General features: G+C 54.8%; 1 protein-coding gene across 3 annotated transcripts; it reads right to left on the minus strand.

The window, feature by feature from the left end:
• Positions 1-988: 988 nt before the first annotated feature.
• Positions 989-12,396, minus strand: RHBG (Rh family B glycoprotein). Of its 3 annotated transcripts, XM_017639795.3 has the most exons (11): positions 12,156-12,294; positions 11,908-12,001; positions 6,215-6,401; positions 5,578-5,728; positions 5,317-5,464; positions 3,716-3,882; positions 3,294-3,431; positions 3,040-3,173; positions 2,375-2,496; positions 1,325-1,398; positions 989-1,154 (listed from the first exon to the last, which is right to left on the minus strand). In XM_017639795.3, exons 3-11 carry the CDS (start codon positions 6,379-6,381, stop codon positions 1,086-1,088), a joined length of 1,170 nt encoding a protein of 389 aa, XP_017495284.3. In that variant the 5' UTR covers positions 6,382-6,401; positions 11,908-12,001; positions 12,156-12,294; the 3' UTR covers positions 989-1,085. The 3 variants fall into 3 exon arrangements, with proteins under 3 accessions (XP_017495284.3, XP_017495283.3, XP_036872741.1); XM_017639794.3 differs by lacking the exon at positions 11,908-12,001 and having other exon boundaries at positions 12,156-12,396; XM_037016846.2 differs by lacking the exons at positions 2,375-2,496; positions 11,908-12,001 and having other exon boundaries at positions 12,156-12,396.
• Between the last annotated feature and the right edge of the window lie 363 nt (positions 12,397-12,759).

Here is a 12,759-nt window from a genome sequence, read left to right on the forward strand (position 1 = left end):
GCCTCGGGGAAAGGGCAGGAGAGGGCAGAAGGGGGTTCCAGTATTTCAGGGGTGGGAAAGGAGCTCCGGTCTCCCGAGGGGATGGATTTTCTACCGGGTGAGAGGTCTGGAAGCCAGAGCGCCGCCTGACATGCGGGGACGCTCAGAAGCGTCTCCTGTCGGGAATGGTGAGGACCCGTGCTAAAGCAGACAGGAAGGTGCGAGGCTGTAAGCACTTCCAGGCTTGCTAGAGGGCGGGGAGGGCCGAAGGCCGCATCTTCCTTTGCCGGGTCTGGAGCGCCCTCTGGTGGTGGATGGCTCCGGGTGGCTGGAGGCCCCGCCCGCCTTCCCCACTCCACGCGGCTGCTCTCTTCGCCCTTCCCAATCCCCACTCCTCAGACCCCAGAGCTTCAGGAGGCGGTGCTGGTTGCTGGCTGCTTCCACCGTCTGAGGAGTTAGTGGCGAGGGACTCCTTATGCCCCTTTTAGACCCGACAGGGACCCTCTTCCTACTCCGCTCAGAGACCACCGACATTAAGGTCAGCATGGCAGTCATTCTGCTATAGGAAGAATTCCCCAGCAGCCCCAGCTGTCCTGCAACAGAAACAGACTTTCTGGAAGAGAATGAGCTCCCTGTGTCTGGAGGCAGGCAAACCCAGGGTGGGCACCTGCTTAGTAGAACAATGACTCCTAGAGGGAGTCCATGGACCCAGGGAGGTGTGCTGTTTTCACCACCAAGGTTCCTTCCCACCCCAAGATTCAAACACTGTGAGTTTGGGGTGAGAGGAACTTCCCAAATCCCCAGTGCACAAAAAAAGGAGTCAGGGTGGTGACAGCGGCGTTTATCACCCTGGCTCTGACTTCACTGTCCCTGTGTGACATTGGACCAGGGGCTGGGCAATCACTGGGATACCTCAGGGGCAGTGGTGCTGGGTGTGCTGCTGAGAGGTTCCCCCCGACTGAGGTCTTCTCCTGCTCCCCACCAATGCTGCCTGTGCAGAGGAGGCTCCTTCTGGCCCAAGATTTATTTCTTGCAGCAGGAGGGACGGTAGCCAGTCACTGGTGGTGGTCATAAAGGAGAGCGTCATCTCAAGGGCTGGAAGCAAGTTAGGCCTGCGTGTCTGGTTCCTCTGTCCTCAGAGGTCCCTGCGCTTCATCCTCATGCTCCCCTGGCACCTGGAAGGCAGGGGTGAGGGAGCAGGTGAACGGGAAGCCCCAGGGGGGCTGAGGAGGATGGGCAGGCACAGAAGGAAAGAGGCGGGCTGAGTTGTGAGAGGTGAGGCAGGGAAGGAAAGTCAGATGGTGACAGGGCGCTGTGGGCCTGAGGGGCCACAGGTATGACTTACCTCCCAGTAAATCTGGTCCTCATAGCACTGAGAGTCTGTGGGGGCATCCAGGAAGGGCAGCCTCAGCAGGAGCCCTGGTGGGGTGGGTGGGGGTGATGGGGAAGGCTTTTTGCTGCCCTGTGGGGGAGGCTGCCACCCAGTGCTCCAAGGCACAGAGGGGCTGGGTCAACGTGCTGCCTGGAGCAGGCAAATCACAGCTGTATTGGTCCAACACCTAGTAGAGGCCAGGCCCTGTGCAAAGTGCTCGACAAGCATTGCTTTCTTGGGAAATAATGGTGACCCTGCACTGTGAATATGATCTCCCTGTATTCTTAGGAAGGAAACCAAGGCTCAGAGAAGGTAAGCACTCAAATTGGCACAGTTGGTAGTGGACCAAGTCGTGATTCTGTCATGAACCAGAGCTGCTGAGCTTTCTGCGACCTCCTATCATGAGGGGTTAGGAAAGTGTTTATTGGATAAAGAAGTCGTTGCTTGAGTGAATGAATTGAACCTTGTCTGAGAATAAAAATCGCAGGTGAGAACAGGAGGGTGGGGATACTGAATCAGAGGTTTTATCTTGAAGGCCAAAGGACTAAGGCCAGACATCAGAAGGGACTGCCTGCCCCAGCATCCAGGAGCTGTCAGTCTCTGGGGAAGGATCTGGGCGCCAGTCTAGCGCAGACGGGCAGGCCCCTTTTCTCCTTGCCCCTCCCTGCCCCACAGCTGGGTCAGCATCAGCCTAAGGTTGCGCCGCCCTCTAGTGGGTAGAGGGAGCAGCACAGGGAGGCCGCAGACCCCGCAAAAAGGGAGCCAACTCAGCTCCTAGCTGGCTCGCTCCCCTTGGCACAGGTGGGAGCAATACCCACTTACTCGTCCTCACCTCAAGGAGGTTACCCGTGAACTCTACAACTCCAACCTGCACCTGCCACAAAGTAGGCACCCAATAAACATCCATGAGTTGATGAATGTCAGTGAGATGAGATCCAGTGGCCCTTCCACCCGAGAACCCCTCTGTCTTCTGCCCTCCCTGGGGCTCCTGCCAGCCCCCTACCCCTAGCCAAGGTCACTCACCTCCAAGACCCCCGCCCACAGAGGCAATCATCAGTGTGACGAACAGCCCGAAGAGCTGGTGCATGGCCTGAGACGTGGCACTGCGCTGGCCGTCTGCTATGAGCGGAAACACACTCTCTAGGCTGCAGGAGGAGAGGTTGCTGGGGGACCGGGATGGGGCTGGAGCCAGGCCGGTGCCTCAGTGCACCACACTGTGTCGTGCAGCAGCCAGAGGGCTCAGGGGAGCCCATGAGGCTGTCTCACCTCTGGGCTTTGCTCCCATCAAACCCAAAGCCTGCAGCCCCGGCCCACCCTCGTGTGCCAGCAGACATCTGCATACCTTTCAAGGCTCAGTTTAAGGGTTGCTTTTGGTTACCGCCTTCTCTGAGCCCTAGTATGCAAAAATCCATCCTAAGGGTCATTTTCTCTTGCTGACCTTTTAGTAACAACACTATTGCAATCATTTGTTCAATGACCCTCCTGCTGCCCTTAACTGAGAACCAGGAAGAGTCCTCCGGTCGGTCTTATTCACACGTTTCTTCAGCTCCCAGAATGTGGATGAGTGAATGAATGAACCAATAAATGTAAACGGGCACTGCTTTTGGTTTTGATCCACAAAGGGAAGAGATGAGGGAGGTCACTCCAGGGCAATAATGACTTCAGTGTGAGGGGGCGGGGGGACTCACCCATCTCCGTAAGCCTCATGGGTGGCCAGCCCAGCCACAAGGACCCCAAGGAGGGCTCCCAGGACCCCAGGCATCCCATGGAGGTTGTGGACTCCACATGTGTCTTGGACTTTGAATTTTGACTCAAGGACAGGCTGGAGGACAGGACACCAATAATGAGTGTCGGGTGCCCCCTCCCACCCAGGCCTATTGGAGAGATGGGATGGGGCGCTGAGGCTTCCCTGTTCTGCCCAGGGCCCAAGAGGCACCAGTACCGTGAAGAACTTGTACCCCAACGTGGAGACAGTCCCAGCCAGGAAGCCAGCTGCCAGAGCCCCAAAGGGTGTCAGCATCATTTCACCGGATGTCCCCACCACAACTCCTCCGGCCAGAGCCGCATTCTGGATGTGGACCTAAGACAGCACAGAAGAGTGAGGCACTGGGCGGTTTCATCACCCCTGCACCCGGCCAGCCCATCCCCCGCAGGGGCACCGACTACTTCTGGAAGGTCCCGCACCCACTACCCTCTAGCTCTCTGTCTACTGCATATGGTCTCACGCTCTGACTGCACCAAGGCAGACAGCCCCCAGTGCCTGTGCCCTTACCTGCTCCCCTGGAAAACCGCCCTGGCAGGGTCTCAGACCTCTCCTCCCCCTCCCATGCATCCCTCTGCCTCCCGAAGGCCTCCTCCTCATACCATGTCCAGCCGCCCATCCCCCCCGACAAGGGCTGACACAGCGAAGGTGCTGAGGGTGCTCGCGCTCAGGGAGTAGTATGTGGTGAGGGCTGTCCGATGCTGTCCGTCCCCCAGCGTGGTGGGTGCAGAGTTGAAACTAGGCCAAAAGATCCACAGGAAGATGGTCCCTAAATGGCAGGCAGAGAGGCAGCATGAGAGGAAGTAAATGGCTCCCCACCCAGGTACGAGCTGTGCAAGGTGGAAAATCACCTGCTCTCAGCTGCCTCGGTTGCCTCACCTGTTAAGTGGGGACATGACTACCTACCTCCTCAAGTGAGGATGGAGTGAGGTGATCCATATGAAGTGCCCAGCCCACGGCCTAGCAGGTACTAAACATTCAGCAAACGGTACTACCAAAGGGTGCCGGCACTAAAGGGAGCCCCTCGATTGAAAATCATTAGAGTGTTCAGCATTTTTTTAAGTATCAGAAAAGAAAAGAAAAAAAAAGCAAAGGACACTGCATGTCAGGCACTAAGCTGGGTACTTGATATATGAAACAGGAAAATATTTTGTTTTATAACCTCAGCTGCCTCCTGGAGAGTTTGGACCCTGCAGTGCGTGGGAGAGGCCTCTGTCTGCTGAGCCCCAGATGGGCAGGGCCTGTGCATTTTGGGGTAAGAACCGGGAGCTTCATAGGTTCTGCCTGCCCGTGTGAGGTTCCCAAGTTCGTGACCTCACAGGTAACTTCTGCCTACACCCTGCTCTCTGCAGTAAAATCTACCACGCTTGCAGGTGTGTCCTCTGAGGGGAGGCTAGGCTTCCGGTCTGGAAGGAGCCGGGAAGCGGGCGAGACCTGCAAATGCTTGCCTCCTGGGAAAGCGTGGAAATCTTGGAGAAAGCTTTGGACTTGTAGCCAAACTTATCCAGGTCTCAAAAGCAAGAAGGAGGCCTCAGCTAACCTGGGGTCCCACACGCTCTATTTCCTAACAAACCCTGTGGTAAGCGAGGAATACAAAACCAGACTTTTTAATGTACCCACAGGCACTATTCACTAATACTGTCCACGAAAAATTAAAATATCCACTTCCTTTCTGACAGTGTGTGAAGGTGGAGAAAAGAGCCGGAGGCCGAAGCAGAGGTATGTGCTTAGGAGAAACAGCTGCTGGTGAAGGTGCAGCACCAGGGGCCCAGGCCTGGAGGTAAGAGCTGGGGAGAGGAGTGTGGCCGGAGCCTATGTATCGGCCAAGACCCTGCAGGGCGGGTGTGCCACACTGAGGAATCTGGTTTCCAACAGGTGGTTGGGGTGGGCGGCAGCCCTGGAGGTTTTAAACAGAGATTGGTGTGGTTAGACTTAGATTTAGAAGCACCACTGGGAACGGAGCTCTGGGCAGGTGCTTCCCCCAGGGATGGGTTCTAAGAACCTGTCATAAAACTGTTGAGAACTAGGAGCACAGATCTCAGGACTCTCACAGAAGATCCCAACCTGGAAGGGAGCTCCCAGCCAGAACCCCCAGGACGGCAGCAGCACCCTGACCCCTTGCCTGGAGATGGTCCTCCCTGGCCCAACATTAGGGGCACCTGGAACCGGCCCCACCCCACCACCCCGCCTCGGCAGGCCTCACCAATCATGGCAAAGAGGTCTGAATGGTAGACGGAACCCTGGCGATGCTTGCTTTTCTCCAGCCGGGGCCTGTAGAGGACCCGTGAGAGGACCAGCCCGAAGTAGGCACCGAAAGTGTGGATAGTCATGGAGCCTCCTGCATCCCTCACCTGTGGAGGCAGAGCGGGGGTGGAGGGGCAGCCCCCACCTCCACAGCCCCCCACCCCATGCTCTCCCTGCTGAGGGCCTGGCCCTGGCCAGCCTCCTCCCCATCCAGACTCACCCCCAGGAGACTAAGGAGCAGGAACTCGTTGGTGCCAAACAGCACCACCTCCAGCAGAGCCATGAGCAGCAGCTGAGCCGGCCCCGTCTTGCCCAGTATGGCCCCAAAGGAGATAAGCACGGCCCCAGCACAGAAGTCGGCATTGATCATGCTGTGGGGGGGCAGGTGGTAGAGGGGTAGGGGCTGGAAACTAGGGCAGCCCTGAGGGGTGGCCAGGGAGGAGGCAATGAGCCTAGTGTCTAAGCTCTTCCCTGGTAGATGGGGAGGGACCGCCTCGCCTTTTCTGTAGAGAGGAAACTGCCTCAGGGAGGTCTGTGACTTGGCGAACAAAGCTCACCATGCGTGGAAGACCCAGATCTCCAACCAAGAGTTCCTCTGAACCCTGTTGTTCCCCACGAAGCCGTCTATCCTCCCAACACCTTTGGATAGTAAGGGGCCAAATGGGGCAGTGTAGCCGGTGTGTGGGCCGGGGATGGGAGAAGAAATCAGGCAGCGAGAATAGTCGGGGCACCTGAGATACATTAACTGATGAGTCAGAAACCTGGTCAGCGAGCAGACCTGAGGGACAGGGCTTGAGGTGGGGCTCTTGGGCAGGGGCCTAGACCTTGGGGGAGCCAGGGAGGCCACTGCTGCCCACCTCTCCACACCAACGTGGATGTGGCCACCGTGAAAGGAGTGGAAGAAGCCCTGGACGAGTGTGGCCCACTGCAGGGCAAAGGCAGCCAGGAGGAAGGTGAAGCCTACGCTGCTGAAGCCGTATCGCTGCAGGAAGGCCATGAGGAAGCCGAAGCCAATGAAGACCATGGTGTGCACGTCCTGGAAGCCTGCAGGGGGCGACAGGGGGCTGCTCTGCCACCACCCATCCATCAGTGGGCCACCCTGTCAGAGCCGCCAGCTCACACCAGCCACAGCCGCCTTCAGGCTGGAGCTGTGCTGCTGAAACTGCCGGGGCACAGCAGGGCCTCCCCTGGGCCACCTGTGTGGAGCTCGCCAGCCTGCAGCAGCAGGACACAGACAGTCCCTGCTGTCGCCATGTCAGAGCAAGGGTGTCAGGCCTTCTGCTCTCTTCTCTGCTCTGCTCATTTGCCCTCCCCTAGGTTCTCTTACCACTGACTGGGGCAAGACCCACCCATGCTCTTTCCTGGGCTGCAGTCCCTGCCCGGCCGTGCTCAACACTGCCTTTGCCATCAATGTTAGCCTTTCTGCTGGAAAGTCCTCCTTGATGTCTAACCGCCATGCCTCATATTTCAGAATCTATACCTCTCCATTTGGAAGACTTTAAAGTTTTATGAACTAATTTGCAAAATAGCCTAAAATTGTTCATGGAGATCACTTCAGGGAAAAGGAACTGAAGCGGGGCAGGGGCTTCACTTCACAACCCCAGTGCATGCGATGCCCCTGGAGTTAGGCTGTACGGCAGCTCTGGGAAGCAGGATTTTACTTTTTCATTTGTTCCTTTCTATAGCTTGACTCTTAATTCTGTAGATGAAGTACTTGTATTTTTTTAAGTGTCAAGGGGGTTTCTGAGCAGGGAGATTTGGGGCCTTTTCGTTTGCTTTCTATTCTGTACCAGTGTGCATAAAATACTAAGCTAATAAAAATGCTAAACAGGAATATTGAAAATGAGATAAATACAAATAATTTGCAGTAGTATTTGTTCTGTACCCCTGCCCCCATCTACTTGTACACAGGGTTTGAAACACAACCTACTGTGATGCTGGGCCAGTCTGTCTGGTTCTTTTTCTTTGCTTGGAATTAGGTACATGTTTGATTTCATGCTGTATATTTGGCTTTAATTGAGAAACATTAGGGAAGAAGAATCTGAGTGCTATTAGAAGCCAGGCAGTATACATGTGTTATTGAGAAACAGGGCAGCCATGACCCTAATATAGCTCCCTTTCATAGCTCCACGTGAGAAATTTTGCTTAGAACTTCATGCTAGGAGATGTCACTTCCCCTGGGGACTCAGTCTGTTTTCCTGCATTCATGTGACAGATGTTTACTAAAATGCTTGTGCATCAGGCTCTGTGAAGTAGCTGTCATCAAGGCAGCCACTGTCCCTGCCTTCATGGAGTGTGGAAGACAGACATCAAAGAACCAAAGACTCACATATGTGAGGCTTCCTCCATTCTGATGAGAACACATAACTAATCCTATTTCCCTTTTTTCTTCACTGCCTGGAAGCTCAGAGCTACACTGGAATCTAAACTAAAGGCCACTACAGTGTTGGTTTCTTGTGTTCTGTTTCTCTGCTTTTTTCGTATACACGGTTTTGTTGTAAATGACCTCAAATCTCTCATGGAAAGAGGCAAATCATAAAGAAAAAAAAAGCACGGTCACTTCTTTTGTGTAATCTAAAGAAGCACTAACAAGCCAAAAATGTATTATTGAACTTCAGGATACAATCAGGAACTTTCAGAGAAGCCAAGTTTTCTTCTTTGTGCTGTATGTGGGCTGATAGGAAGGAGTTTGCGAGCCCCTGGCGGAGGGTTGGGTGTGTGCTGGAACTGGAGGTCTGCAGCTCAGCTGCCAGTCCCAGCAGCTGAGGGGGGTGAGGGTCTGGAGTCCCACTGGCCTCGCTAAATGTCCCCAACATCGTGCCATTCTCCAGCCCTGCCCACTCTCCACATCACGCAGATTGCTCTTCCCTCCCAGATCTTAAAACCCAACAGGAAAGGAGAGGCATTACTTAGAACTCAGCCCTCAGCCTAAGTTCTTTCAGGCCTCACTGCCTGATTTCTTTTTTTTTTTAATTTTATTTTGGTATCATTAATCTACAATTACATGAAGGACATTTTGTTTACTAGGCTCCCCCCTTCACCAAGTCCCCCCCACATCCCCATTCACAGTCACTGTCCATCAACATAGTAAGATGCTGTAAAATCACTACTTGTCTTCTCTCTGCTGCACAGCCCTCCCCGTGCCCCACCCCCACACTATACATGCTAATCGTAATGCCCCCTTTCTTTTTTTCCCACCCTTATCCCTCCCTTCCCACCCAGCCTCCCCAGTCCCTTTCCCTTTGGTAACTATTAGTCCATTCTTGGGTTCTGTGCTTCTGCTGCTGTTTTGTTCCTTCAGTTTTCTTTTGTTCTTATACTCCACATATGAGTGAAATCATTTGGTACTTGTCTTTTTCCACCTGGCTTATTTCACTGAGCATAATACCCTCTAGCTCCATCCATGTTGTTGCGAATGGTAGGATTTGTTTTTTTCTTATGGCTGAATAATATTCCACTGTGCATATGTACCACATCTTCTTTATCCATTCATCTACTGATGGACATTTAGGTTGCTTCCATATCTTGGCTATTGTAAATAGTCACTGCCTGATGTCTTTTCTCCTTGTGCAAAACAGTAAAGGGGATGCCATGTCTGTTCTTTTGCCCAAGGACAGCAAGATAAGAAAGGGGGCTGGTGGCAGGGCTCTGTGCCCATTACATGCTGAACTACTCCAGAAATTGTCTTAATGGCAATAATATTTACATCTCCCACCCCGGGTTTGTTTGGAATCAAAACTCAGTGCTTTGGCCTTTCAACTGGAGTCTAAGCATCAAGAAATCTCTTTCACTGGGAAACATTCCACACAGTCATTCTCCATAGTCAGGGGGATGGATAAGATGACCCCTCAACATTCCCTTAGGGGGATCCCCATGGGAGCAGGAAGGAGCCTGCCTCCTATCCTGCCCCCACCCCACCAAACGCACCTTTGGTGGGAGAGAAGATAAAAGCCCTCTAGACCCAGCTGTTGCTCGCCCTCCTTCCCTCACTGCCCCTCTCCAACCCCAGCAGATGCAGCCTGAACGTGGTGGGGCTGTGAGATGAGGAACAGTGGGAGCTGGGGCTTTAGCATCTAGGGGCTGGATATGAATTCCAGTTGTAACCCCTTCTGACTGTGTGACCTTGGACAAGCCTCTTAACCTCTCTGGGCCTGAGATAGCTCATCTGTAAAGAGGGGCTATAAACTGAGGAGCAGGGAAAAGGGAGCAATGAACTGGGGAGGCCATCTGCCCCAGCACACTCTACCCTCCCAATACCCCACATCTTTAAGGGGGCGGGTGGGGCTGTATTCCCCTGGTCCCACTCACATCCCTCTCCCCCCACCTCTTCCAAGAAGATCCTGATTCCCCTAAATCCCTCTCCCTGCAAGTAAGGGCTTGGAGGTGTGCTAAAAAGAGCCACATTTTAGTATAACAACAAAGCAAAACTGAAGGAACAAAACAGCAGCAGACTCACAGACTGGAAGAAGGGATACCAAAGGGAAGGGGAGAGGGAGGGAGAAGGGGATTAAGGGTACTATAATCAGCACTCCCAGTACAGGTGGGGCACGGGGAAGGCAGTACAGCACGGAGGAGACAAGTCATGACTCTATAGCATCTTACTGTGCTGACGGACAGTGCCTCCATTGGGGGTGGGCAGGGGGGAAGGGGGAGGAATTGATAATATGGGTGAATGTTGAAACCACAAACCTTCGTAAGATTGTATATCAATGATACTTTAATTTTTTAAAAAGGCCACATTTTTTTTCTAAGAACCCTTTTCTCATATTTGCTTCTGTGTCCCCTGCAACGCTAGTCTTTTTCTTTTTTTTTTATTTCCCATTAGTTGCTTCATGGAATAGGAGTTTCGTAATGTGAGGGTAAGGCTGTAGATAGGGAGTCAAGAGACCTGGTCCTAGCCTGGCTAACTTGCTGTGTGATCTTGGGCAGTTACATAACCTCTCTGACTCTGAAGAAGTGGACCAGATGGGCTCTGAGGGCCCTTCCTATGGAGATAACAGACCCTCAGAGCAGCCATGCCCTTGGCATTGGCTAGTCCCACAGCTCAACAACAGGTGCAGAACTTCCCTTCATCTCCTGAATCAAAGGGCTGCACACCCCTCTGGCCCTGCCCCCTTCCCCGGACACAGGTACAGGTGGTGCCGGCTCATCAAAGCCCCGGGCGCCAGGGACTTCATAGCTCCCTCCTCCCCAACCTTCCCCATACCAGGGTCCCAAGTCCGCAGGAATAGAAGCCTAGAGCAGACAAAGCAGGAGGGTTCCTGCTGTTACTTCTCTAACTGCAAGCCAGGGGCAGAAACCTGTGTGTCCAGGAGAGTCCGCCATTGCATCAGGGGACAAGAGGCTGGGAGGTTTCAGGGAGGACTTTGAAATAAGCAGAGCTCGGAGACCTTGAGTGAGGCTTGTGAGAGAAACAAATGGGGGTGCGTGGCAAGCAGCCAGGCCAGACCCCTGAACAAGAGCCTACTCCTTTCAGTCCATGAATACTCTCTCCCAGCTCCCAAGCTCTCTGGACAAACGCATGACCCTAAGTGTTGGCCATCCCAGCACGGTGCTCTGGCTTTGACCCCAGCTTCCATGGCTCACCTTGTCCAGTCAGGGCAAGGGTGAAATATGGGGAGGCCTAGGATGGCTGGGGGTCTTGTGCTTCATGCCCAGTTCCAAGCCTCCACCTCGCCCTCTCTATCCTCAGCACTGTGAGCTTCGTTTTGTTGGGGTGGGCTGGGAGAGGGTCTGGTGGGGCCAGCCGCCAGCTCTGCACACAGGAAGTAGGGTAATAGCAGCCTAGGACTTGTTTTTATAGGAGACTCGCACTCTCTGAGCCACAATCCTTCAAGCTGAGGCATCTTTCTCCCCATTGCCCAGATGGGGAAAACTGAGGCTTGGAGAAGCCCTGCAAAGCTTTGTGATGAATTCTAGGAGATTCATCACTAAGGATGGTGAATCACTAAGGACTCCAACCTTGTGAGAGGGGCCTCATCCACAGCAGGCCCAGTGGGTTAACCTCCCCCTTCCTGGCCCTTCTCAGCAGGCAGGTGAGCTGTGGTGCTTAGTGTACCTGTGCCCTAGTTCCAGCTACTAGTTCTGCCACTCACACGATGGGTGATCAGGAGCAAGTCACAACACCTCAGAGCCTCAGCTTCCTCCCCTGTGAAATGGGCTAATGATCTTGTCGTGCCTCCTCCTCTGACTGGCGGCTGCTGTTCTGCGGTTGGCAGATAGGTAAAGGCATCATTCTCTCTCTGGCTCTGGAAGTGCCAGCTTTGGGGGACTGGGGAAGAAATCCCAGGATGCCTTCATAGCTAATACCTGCCATTACCATCTCCTGCACCCCACTTCCTACCTGCCCTGCCAGAAGGGTTCTCTTTCCTGTGGTCAGGGCAGACAGAGGCCGTAGGAAAGGCAAAGTCTCTATTCAAACAGCCCAGCAAAGCCCAATTAGGCCAACTGGGAGGGGAGACAAGGGAAAAGCTGAAGCTGGAGCTTCAGATGGGGGCTCCAACCCCAGCTCCCTAAGTGCTGACAGTGTGACCATGAACCAGCCACTTACCCTCTCTGAGCCTGTTTCCCCAGCTTTGCCTGCTTCATAGACTAAAGGAGATAATGCTTGTGCAGCCTTCAGCATAGCTGGTTCATGGCGGACACTAGTGAAAGGATGTTATTATAAATCTGGGGCTCACCTCAGAGCAAGAGGGGTGCCCACCTAGGCAGGGGTAGATCTGGGCATCCACGTGCCCCCTCCCAAGACACCGAGGAGCCTGGGATCTATGCTCCCCGCGCACCCTCACCCACACTCACTTGGGTAGCGAAAGTAAAATTCATTGTCCGAGTTACTGCGGTTGCCCCAGTGCCAGAGGGCAGCGTCGGTTTCGTGGTTGTAGCGGACAAAGACCGCAAAGAGGATTGCGGTGGCGCCCTGGAGGAGGAGGCACAGCAAGGGCAGCTGAAGCCGCCTGCCCGCGGCGCGGCGGGCAGACTCGGCCATGGGACAGAGGCCGCGAGGCTCCGGCTCCAGCTCCGGCTCCGGGCGCGCCGCGCGGGGAAGACACTCCCGGGGCGGGCCGGGCCGGTTTCACCGGAGCCAGGCCCGCCCCCCGGAGCCAGGCCCCACCTCCCTGGAAGTCCCCGCCCACCTGGGCGGAGCCCCCTGCAGCTCCGGGCCCGAGTCCGGGGAGGTGGGGAGGAAGGGCCGGGAGGACTGGGCCAGAGCCTGGGGGGGCACGGACTGGGGGCGCGGGGACCTCCCAGCTCCTTCTGCCTTGGCCTAGCTGACCTTGGCGCCGTCCGGTGGGGACAGGTGCTTGGAAGCGACTCTGGAAGGGCTCCCTGTGCTCTGCTCCACTGGGCCACACCTCCGGGACGCAGTGGAGGGAGAAAGGAGGGCTCCCGCCCCCTCAAACAG

Source organism: Manis javanica, chromosome 14 (assembly GCF_040802235.1).
Source record: "Manis javanica isolate MJ-LG chromosome 14, MJ_LKY, whole genome shotgun sequence".
NCBI classification, from domain to species: domain Eukaryota; kingdom Metazoa; phylum Chordata; class Mammalia; order Pholidota; family Manidae; genus Manis; species Manis javanica.

What these genes read in the sequence shown, in the direction of transcription:
- RHBG (XM_017639794.3), bottom strand. Translation starts at nt 12,342, where the DNA reads ATGGCCGAGTCTGCCCGCCGCGCCGCGGGCAGGCGGCTTCAGCTGCCC. An exon ending in ATCCACGTTGGTGTGGAGAG is followed by an intron (nt 5,729 to 6,214) that starts GTGGGCAGCAGT and finishes GCCCCCCCACAG; the next exon opens with CATGATCAATGCCGACTTCT. An exon ending in GGGATGGGCGGCTGGACATG is followed by an intron (nt 3,432 to 3,715) that starts GTATGAGGAGGA and finishes GTGCTGTCTTAG; the next exon opens with GTCCACATCCAGAATGCGGC.